This window comes from Apium graveolens, unplaced genomic scaffold (assembly GCF_009905375.1).
Source record: "Apium graveolens cultivar Ventura unplaced genomic scaffold, ASM990537v1 ctg6757, whole genome shotgun sequence".
NCBI lineage: Eukaryota > Viridiplantae > Streptophyta > Magnoliopsida > Apiales > Apiaceae > Apium > Apium graveolens.
In genome coordinates, this window is record NW_027419756.1 from 1 (window position 1) to 11,331 (window position 11,331).

Below are 11,331 nucleotides of genomic sequence, written 5' to 3' on the forward strand. Positions count from 1 at the left end.
CCTAAAAAAATTGTGACTTTCAAGTAATTTGATAATTTAATTGTTAATTATGTTAATATTTTTGAAAAGTAGAACAATTTTTGATAACTATTAATTTGGTTAATATGATTGAATAGAAGATGAAAACGATAATATAAATGGGACGGGGGACTAATATTATCAAACCATTTGGATTATGGGTAAATAAGGTGGGTTAGATAACTGGATTAGGAATCTGATTTCGAATGGATCGGCTACAAGCCCATATTTCTGCTGATATGGATAAAAAAACATCATAAAGACACATTTAATATCATATTAATTACACTTAGGATTTTTGTTTGAAGTCCAGTATGGACATGTGTGGTCCAAACTCGTAGCAGACTCAAGACGGCCCATGTAACCAAGACCCACCAGCAGAAGTCGTCGAGGTCCACGAACATAAACTGTTCATGGACTACGCCCAATACAACTGGAAGAGCAAATACATGTGTCCTAAACAGACTCAAAGTGGTACACAGAAGGTTCTAGAGTTCCTTCCCTTATAGGACTCTTAATTACGTATTTGGCTTGATTTTCTACTACACAATGATACGTAGGCATCTTGTAAGGACCGATAGTCCCGAACACGAGAGCAACCATTAAAACTCGAAACTCACAAACTCTAGCATTAATTATTAACACACTATAGTTTTCATTCCACAACATCTACAATTGCTTTGAATTTAGGGCTTTCGAGATAAATGAATTGGGCTTACAAAAAAATGACTTCATTTGTACGTACATATATATCTTTACATTTGGCTAAGCATATTTATAGATTTTTAAGGCTCTTTTTTAATTTTGACATTTTATAAATTTATAATACATTATTTAATTGAACTCACTTAATATTTTAAATACAATTAACTGTTATTCAAATTATCATTCAAAAATAATAATGTCTAAATTTTCTATTCGTATATAAGAAGATGAGTCTTCATCTTCTTCGACGAAAGTACTAGTATTTTTGCTTAATTTACTTTTATTTCCTTAACAACATAAAAAAATCAAAAGAATTAACAATCTATTCTTTTTTTATTATTTAAGAAATCTATATAAAATTATAATAGCCGGAATGTGATGTAATTTTGTACCCTCATTTTGGTTTGGTTTGATTATCATATTGATCACGAGAGTCAGATATTTATAATCAAGTTATCAATGTCGTTAAATTGAAATATTAAAAGAATGCACTACCCAAGTTCTCATTTTCGAATCTTTCCAACAACAAATATATATTATTTACATATTATCTAAATTCTCCCACCAACAACCAACGTTTATAATTTTTATTTATAGTTATAAAAATACAAATAAACTCTCAAATTCTAATTTTACAATATTTATAAATGTACAAATTAACATATATTACTTTATAATATTTGATTATTTGATTAAAATTATCATAATAAGGTTATAATTCTAAGTTAATTAATTTTAATATGTTATTACGTATATTATATTTTATTAAAAACTGTAAATAATTTAAATTAAAAATATATATAAATGTTAATGAAGACTGGTATATCATACAGATTGTAAAGTTAATAACAAATCACACTGGTTGTAAAGCTAATAATAAATAATATTATACCCCACATTTATATGTGCTTTGGGGATAAATTAATTGGGCCTAGGCCTAATTTGTAAGCTCGATTTCATATACTAACCATTTTCCTATGACCCATTCATTAGAGCATCGTCAATAGTAAAAGCACATGTTGCGTTCGTTGTTATGTAAATTATGCATCACTATTAGGCATAATTTTAGACAATTAGAAATAAGCATTTGTTAATTCTTAGGCTATCATTTAAATTAATATACGTCATCTCCAGTTTTATAATCTTCTACTAGTGATGGTGCTTATGTTCCTCACTTTGACGATGCTCTTTATGATTAAATTTAGTTATTATGTTTTTAATAAATTATGTACTCAGTTTTTAAATTTAATTATGTTAACTGCTTTTGAATTCAATAAAATAAATTTATTTAAATTATCAAGTCATACATTTCAAGAGATAATAATTTGACAATTAATGATTGGCTTCCATTGCCCAGTTGTGCTCCACCAAATTATTTTGAAGTATCGTATGAAATAAGCTGATTCCAAGTTCTCAATACGATCCCAAAATGCTTGTTGATTTCTTCCATTTCTTTGTACTAGTGCAAAAGGAATTCGAACTCCATTACTATCTACTGGCCCATCATAAACCTGTGATGCTAATGGATTTCTTAGATCTTCTTCTACTAGCTCTACAAATTCTTCTTCCACAAATTCATCCTCGACTATCATGTTATGCAAGATGATGCAAGTCATCGTGATGCTTTTAAGGGTGGAACGCTTATGCATCCGAGCACCATGACGAAGAATAGCCCATCGAGATTTTAATATACCAAAACACCTCTCTACATCTTTGCGATAGGCCTCCTGTTTCTTAGAGAGCAATTTTTGTGATTGAGTGGCACGATTTGATATGGTTTTTACAAATGTTGAATACCTAGGATAAATTCCATCAGCAAGGTAATAAGCATTGCTGTATCTTTTGCCATTGACGTGAAATATCAATGTTGGGCTATTTCCTGCGATGACTTTATTAAACACAGGAGACTGGCCCAGAACGTTAATATCATTTTGAGCTCCAGGATCACCGAAAAAAGTGTTCCAAACCCAAGTGTCGTAAGAAGCGACTGCCTCCAAAATAGTAGTAGGGCATCCTTTATGACCACTATAAACCCCTCCCCACCCGTTTGGACAATTTTTAAACTCCTAGGACGATTAGAAACCCTTTCTCTAGGATGATTAGAACATTTTCCAAGACGTGAGCCCCGTCCTTGTGGTTCATCTGGAGTATCAAAGAACTTCATCATCATTGCCGCTTCAGTCACCATGGTATTCTTAATTTCAGACTCTTCTTGACTGTTTTGTTGTCTTATACTTAAAAATCTTTTTGATGAATTCATTATTGCAAAGATTTGTGTGATTTTGAGAGATATCAAGATCATGATATTATTTATAGACAATTTTCAATCTATAAATTTAGATCATGACAAGTGTCATAATGTGGTTCAACGAAAATCTTATCAAAAATTTTAATTTATCCACAATCTTATCAAAAATCTAAAATTATCTAGCAATCAATTATTGAATATTATTTTTGGGGCCATTAAATAATAGAGATGAAATTAAATTTATAATATATAATATTATTTATTTGATGAATAGTAATTGATGAATTGATGGAGTATATGGGTGTAAAAAACTATTGAAAAAAGTGGATTTAGCATGAATAGTAACTAACTTCATGGATTCAATTGATGAATTGATGCCCTTATTTAGTGCATATGCTCTTAACATGGATAGAACCCCAATTTAAAAGGACAAGATCAGGATAAACTTGTTGACCTAAGTAGTGAGCATGTACGAGGCACAAAAGAGAACGTGATGGGAAATTGAGATGTCATTGATTTTATATCAACAACTATTACAATATAATTTCACCGAGAATCAATGTTAGAAGATAGAAACTGAATAATCAATTTGCAAACTGATTCAATAATAGTTACAATTCTAATTCTAAACTAATTTTGATAACCACCTTCCACATCTAGGCATTCGGTCATGATAAAATAATTGAAATGAGACCAGATTAAAAAAAGCTCGGTTTAGCCAGGATAAAAATTTGAGCTTTTTGATAAAATTCTTTTTCTATATAATTTTTTAGATAAATTTTCAAATATATATCATATTATTAGAACTTAGAAGTTGAATACAAGATATTTTATTAGTTGTTAATTTGATATCAAAAATAACAATCGATCTTTTGTTAGTTGTAAATTTAATACACTAAATAACAATCATAATAATTTAAGGTTAATAAATGAGATATTTAAATGTAATATACAAAAAATTATTTGTTTTAGTATCGAATTATTTCTCATAGTTTAAAATATTAGTTTTTTGACAAAAAAATATTAATTCATGATTTCTAAAACACTCAGCACGGTTAAGACACATACTATAAACTAGTATTTTATGTACAAAATTTAATTAATTTGTTTACGGGCCTAACTGAACTTAACTTGTATTTTAAATCACTTCCGAATTGATCTCAACTGATCCATTTCTACTCGCTCAATAGACTTTTTTTTCACGTCCGCTCAGAGCACCCACATTTTATTGCATATGGACACTTTTAGGTTTTATTGTACAACTTTTATTTAAATTGTTTACATATCCGCCTTCAACATAATAAATATTTATCATGCTATCTTGCCGAACTAGTAGGTACTATATATTAAAATAATTAAAATATTAAAACAAAAAAAAGTATTATTGAAATACAATGAAATTAAAAAATGCACTTAAAATTTGACTTGAAATGACTTTTCTTAAAAATTTTATGATTTATAATTCTATTTTTAAATAATTTAGAACATATTATAAATAATTTTTTTCAACATAATTTTTTTCAATGATGAATGTATATTAACAAGTATAAATAAAGAAACAAAATAAGTTTCAAAAAAAAGGAAACAAAATAAGTTGATAGTACTGGTACTTTTCTTTTAAATGAATCCGGGGATGTTCCTGAATCTTTTCTTTTCAATCTGCTTCGGCCATAAAAGTAGAAGATAGACAATTTTGTGTGGCCCAGCTAGATAGCTGTCCACGGCCCGAGATGCTCTAAAAACTAAAAAGGATCATATCTTAATGTTTAATTTTTCTTTTTAATGACAGTATGGTAAACCAAATCACACGTATCTAATTAAATCGGTCTACAGCGACGTCTCGGAGGGTAATATGTACATAACACTGTCACTACCTTGATAGTAGGGAGCCTGTTTATGTGAATATCCCCGATTTAGAGCATAATACATAAAATAGTATTTGTGATAATTCATAAAATAATTCTACCATAACATTCGAAGTCATTTCAAGGGCATTTTCTTTCGCCTTGTTCTTTGAACCACGAGGACATCCTCGTGGCCTAGACCCAGAAATTTGACTAGCACTACTTCCACCAGTCTGTTCAATATTGCTTCCATCAGTCTGAGCCATTCCACCAGACTGGCCTTCAAAACTCATACCGTTACCATCTCCAAGATGACTAACATTACCTATACCATTACCAACATCAACATCGGATATTATAGTGTTTTGGAATGGCTGAAGGTTGTGTTCTTCACTGTTGGGTAAAGTAGGATAAGAGTAACCCGTCGAATTTGGGATAGGAAGAGCAGTAAAAGAGTAATTCAATGAATTTGAAGAGTACTCAGGATTCATCTTTCCAATGGTAAGCAATGATATAAAATACAGAGTGAAATATGCTTAGAGTTGTGGGTTGAAGCCCTTTTTATAATTAAATTTGATGTGCTCTCTCAAGAAAACAAAGATGCCATACAACTCTAAAAATGTTTTATTTTTCTTTCTTAGGAATCTGAATTTGAATTATAAATTCTTATCATATTTACTAAAAAGGCCGAACAATCGCTAATATTTGACTCGTGAAATATTTATACCAATATACGATAATAGATGAATTTCTAAATTTCAAATCGAAACATTAAACAAAAATACAACATTCATTTACTTAAAATCGAATAGATATCAATGAGATAGATATTAGCACGACTAAATATTTAAATTTTTCTTTTTGCGAAATCGAGAACATATCTAAACATTATGGTCTCTAAAGTAATTTTTTTTCTTAAACTATTTCCTTCATTATTTTGCGTACCATATCAGTAATTTTAGTGCTTTCTTAGAAAAATATTATGAGATTTAGTTGATACCTTACTTTAACACCTTAAACTTTCGGATGAGCAGATTACTTGACAATATATCAGATCCCGGTCGAACTCGGGTTCAAATTCTTGCTTTTAAGAGGGAGGGTGTTATAATAATATTATAAGATTCAGTAGAGATAATATCTTAAAATTTTAGATGGCCAGGTTACTAAACATGTATAACATTCTAATGTTTATTTGTGATTTTGTTTAGAAATCCTTCAAAATCTCATGTATTTTGGAGATATTTCAAAAGATTAAAGTTGTACTATAAAATTCATCAAAATCCACTTATTTTTTTAAATAAAATAAAATCCATGGAGTTTTGAATGACATCTGGAATTTTTAAAATCCAAATTGGATACCTTAATATTTTAATTTTTTTTTAATCTGGATTAAAAACACTCAGATTTTAATGAATTTTTTACAATCCAAATTGAATACCTCCTGATTTTGAATGATTTTTCAAAATATAAATTGAATACCCATAAATTTTGAAAATATTTAAAAATCTTGATTGAATACACCCCTCTAAATTGTTCATGCACAACTTTTTTGTATAAATACATTTTAATAAATACCACTAAAGAGGAGACTCTATGCTGTTTGTGTAAAATTAAAATTAACAATAATGAATTTATATTTATATTATTATTCATTCTCCAAAATCAACAAATTACTTAAAATTCACATTATTATTCATTGTCCAAAATTTAAATTGAATATACAATGTATTATTTCATTGATAGCTTTATGTTATAAGTTATTTTATAATAAATTTTATCAAACTAATTTGAGATTTCACATTCTCTAAGATTTTACTGCCTCTGACTCATTCATTGCCACATTTCCTACTTTGTCTCTCCTAAAAAAATTGTTGACTTTCAAGTAATTTGATAATTTAATTGTTTATTATGTTAATATTTTTGAAAAGTAGAACAATTTTTTGATAACTATTAATTTGGTTAATATGATTGAATAGAAGATGAAAACGATAAATAAATGGGACAGAGGGACAAATATTGTCAAGCCATTTTGGATTATGGGTAATTGAGGTGGGTTGGATAACTCGATTAGGAATATGATTTCGAATGGATCGGCTACAAGCCCAATATTTCTGCTGATATGGATAAAAAATAGATCATAAAGACACATTAAATGTCACATTAATTACACTTGGGATTTTTGTCTGAAGTCCAAATTGGACATGTCTGGTCTAAACTCGTAGCAGACTCAAGACGGCCCTTGTAGCCAAGACCCACCAGCAGAAGTCGTCGAGGTCCACGAACATATACTGTTCATGAACTACGCCCAATACAACTGGAAGAGCAAATATATGTGTCCTAAACAGACTCAAAGTGGTACACAGAAGGTTCTGGAGTTCCTTCCCTTATAGGACTCTTAATCACCATTTAAGTTAGATACTTGTCCACCAAGTCTCGCAACACAAGTCTAACCCTAGACTCACCTCCATATAAATGGCTCTACACCTTAACCTAGAATTACGTTTTTGGCTTGATTTTCTACTACACAATGATACGTAGACATCTTGTAAGGACCGATAGTCCCGAACACGAGAGCAACCATTAAAACTCGAAACTCACAAACTCTAGCATTAATTATTAACACACTGTAGTTTTCATTCCACAACATCTACAATTGCTTTGAATTTAGGGCTTTCGAGATAAATGAATTGGGCTTACAAAAAAAATGACATCATTTGTACGTACATATTATATCTTTATTTTTAGGTAAGCATATTTATAGATTTTTTAAGGGCTCTTTTTTTAATTTTGACTTTTTATAAATTTATAATACATTATTAATATTGAACTCACTTAATATTTTTAAATACAATTAACCTTTATTCAAATTATCATTCAAAAATAATAATGTCTAAATTTTATATTCGTATATAAGAAGATGAGTCTTCACCTTCTTCGACGAAAGTACTAGTATTTTTGCTTAATTTACTTTTATTTCCTTTACAACATAAAAAAATCAAAAGAATTAACAGTCTATTCTTTTTTTATTATTTAAGAAATCTATACAAAATTATAATAGCCGGAATGTGATATAATTTTTTTACCCTCATTTTGGTTTGGTTTGATTATCATATTGATCACGAGAGTCAGATATTTATAATCAAGTTATCAATGTCGTTAAACTGAAATATTAAAAGAATGCACTACCCAAGTTCTCATTTTCGAATCTTTCCAACAACAAATATATATTATTATTTACATATTATCTAAATTCTCCCGCCAACAACCAATATTTATAATTTTTATTTATAGTTATAAAAATACAAATAAACTCTCAAATTCTATTTTTACAATATTTATAAATGTACAAATTAACATATACTACTTTATAATATTTAATTATTTGATTAAAATTATCATAATAAGGTTATAATTCTAAGTTAATTAATTTTAATATGTTATTACATATATTATATTTAATTAAAAACTGTAAATAATGTAAATTAAAAATATATATAAATGTTAATGAAGACTGGTATATCATACAGTTTGTAAAGTTAATAACAAATCACACTGGTTGTAAAGCTAATAATAAATAATATTATACCCCACATTTATATGTACTTTGGGGATAAATTAATTGGGCTTAGGCTTAATTTGTAAGCGCGATTTCATATACTGACCATTTTCCTATGACCCATTCATTAGAGCATCGTCAATACTAAAAGCACATGCCACGTTCGTTGTTATGTAAAATATGCATCACTATTAGGCATAATCTTAGAAAATTAGAAATAAGCATTTGTTAATTCTTAGGCTATCATTTAAATTAATCTACGTCATCTCCAGTTTTATAATCTTCTAATAGTGATGGTGCTTATGTTCCTCACTTTGACGATGATCTTTATGATTAAATTTAGTTATTATGTTTTTAATAAATTATGTACTCAGTTTTTAAATTTAATTATGTTAACTGCTTTTGAATTCAATAAAATAAATTTATTTAAATTGTCAAGTCATACATATCAAGAGATAATAATTTGACAATTAATGATTGGCTTCCATTGCCCAGTTGTGCTCCACCAAATCATTTTGAAGCATTGTATGAATATAAGCTGATTCCAAGTTCTCAATACGATCCCAAAATGCTTGTTGATTTCTTCCATTTCTTTCTACTAGTGCAAAAGGAATTCGAACTCCATTACTATCTACTGGCCCATCATAAACCTGTGATGCTAATGGATTTCTTAGATCTTCTTCTACTGGCTCTACAAATTCTTCTTCCACAAATTCATCCTCGCCTATCATGTTATGCAAGATGATGCAAGTCATCGTGATGCTTTTAAGTGTGGAACGCTTATGCATCCGAGCACCATGACGAAGAATAGCCCATCGAGATTGTAATATATCAAAACACCTCTCTACATCTTTGCGATAGGCCTCATGTTTCTTAGCGAACAATTTTTATGATTGAGTGGCAGGATTTGATATGGTTTTTACAAATGTTGAATACCTAGGATAAATTCCATCAGCAAGGTAATAAGCATTGTTGTATCTTTTTCCATTGACGTGAAATATCAATGTTGGGCTATTTCCTGCGATGACTTTATCAAACACAGGAGACTGGCCTAGAACGTTAATATCATTTTGAGCTCCAGGAACACCGAAAAAAGTGTTCCAAACCCGAGTGTCGTAAGAAGCGACTGCCTCCAAAATAGTAGTAGGGCATCCTTTACGACCACTATAAACCCCTCCCCACCCGTTTGGACAATTTTTCAACTCCTAGGACGATTAGAAACCCTTTCTCTAGGATGATTAGAACATTTTCCAAGACGTGAGCCCCGTCCTTGTGGTTCATCTGGAGTATCGAAGAACTTCATCATCATTGCCGCTTCAGTCACCATGGTATTCATAATTTCAGACACTTCTTGACTGTGTTGTTGTCTTATACATAAAAATCTTTTTGATGAATTCATTATTGCAAAGATTTGAGTGATTTTGAGATATATCAAGATCATTATATTATTTAAAGACAATTTTCAATCTATAAATTTAGATCAAGACAAGTGTCATAATGTGATTCAACGAAAATCTTATCAAAAATTTAAATTTATCCACAATCTTATCAAAAATCTAAAATTATCTAGCAATCTATTATTGAATATTATTTTTGGGGACATTAAGTAATAGAGATGGAATTAAATTTATAATATATAATATTATTTATTTGATGGATAGTAATTGATAAATTGATGGAGTATATGGGTGTATAAAAACTATGGAAAAAAGTGGATTTAGCATGAATAGTAATTAACTCCATGGATTCAATTGATGAATTGATGCCCTTAATGAGTGCATATGCTCTTAGCATGGATAGAACCCCAATTATAAAGGACAAGATCAGGATAAACTTGTTGAGCTAAGTTGTGAGCATGTACGAGGCACAAAAGAGAACGTGATGGGAAATTGAGATGTCATTGATTTTATATCAACAACTATTACAATACAATTTCACTGGAGGATCAATTTTAGAAGATAGAAACTGAATAATCAATTTGCAAACTAATTCAATAATAGTTACAATTCTAATTCTAAACTAATTTTGATAACGACCTTCCACATCTAGACATTCGTTCATGATAAAATAACTGAAATGAGACCAGATTAAAAAAAGGTCGGTATAGCCAGGATAAAATTTTAAGCTTTATGATAAAATTCTTTTTCTATATAATTTTTTAGATAAATTTTAAAATATATATCATATTATTAGAACTTAGAAGTTGAATACAAGATATTTATTAGTTGTTAATTTGATACCCTAAATAATAATCGATTTTTCGTTAGTTGTCAATTTAATACACTAAATAACAATCATAATAATTTAAGGTTAATAAATGAGATATTTAAATTTAATATACAAAAAATTATTTGTTATAGTATTGAATTATTTCTCATAGTTTAAAATATTAGTTTTTTGACAAAAAAATATTAATTCATGATTTCTAAAACACTCAGCACAGTTAAGACACATACTATAAACTAGTATTTTATCTACAAAATTTAATTAATTTGTTTACGGGCCTAACTAAACTTAACTTGTATTTTAAATCACGTTTGAATTGTTCTGAACTAATCCATTTCTACTGGCTCAATAGACTTTTTTCACGTCCGCTTAGAGCACCCACATTTTGTTGCATATGGACACTTTTAGGTTTTATTGTACAACTTTTATTTAAATTGTTTATATATCCGCCTTCAACATAATAAATATTTATCATGCTATCTTGCCGAACTAGTAGGTACTATATATTAAAATAATTAAAATATTAAAATGAAAAAAAGTATTATTAAAATACAATGAAATTAAAAAATGCACTTAAAATTTGACTTGGAATGACTTTTCTTAAAAATTTTATGATTTATAATTCTATTTTTAAATAATTTAGAACAAATTATAAATGATTTATTTCAGCATAACTTTTTCAATGATGAATGTATAATAACAAGTACAAATAAAGAAACAAAATAAGTTCCGAA

At 28.7% G+C, this 11,331-nt stretch overlaps 1 protein-coding gene across 1 annotated transcript; it reads right to left on the reverse strand.

The window, feature by feature from the left end:
* Window positions 1-8,841: 8,841 nt before the first annotated feature.
* LOC141703559 (uncharacterized) lies at window positions 8,842-9,698 on the reverse strand. The gene is made up of 3 exons (XM_074507041.1): window positions 9,617-9,698; window positions 9,295-9,497; window positions 8,842-9,243 (listed from the first exon to the last, which is right to left on the reverse strand). Exons 1-3 carry the CDS (start codon window positions 9,696-9,698, stop codon window positions 8,842-8,844), a joined length of 687 nt encoding a protein of 228 aa, XP_074363142.1.
* Between the last annotated feature and the right edge of the window lie 1,633 nt (window positions 9,699-11,331).

Coding starts and splice junctions, on each gene's coding strand:
- LOC141703559 (XM_074507041.1), bottom strand. CDS start 9,698: ATGGTGACTGAAGCGGCAATGATGATGAAGTTCTTCGATACTCCAGAT. Junction 9,498..9,616: donor GGGCTCACGTCTTGGAAAAT/GTTCTAATCATC, acceptor TTTTGGAGGCAG/TCGCTTCTTACGACACTCGG. Junction 9,244..9,294: donor ATCCTAGGTATTCAACATTT/GTAAAAACCATA, acceptor TTGTTCGCTAAG/AAACATGAGGCCTATCGCAA.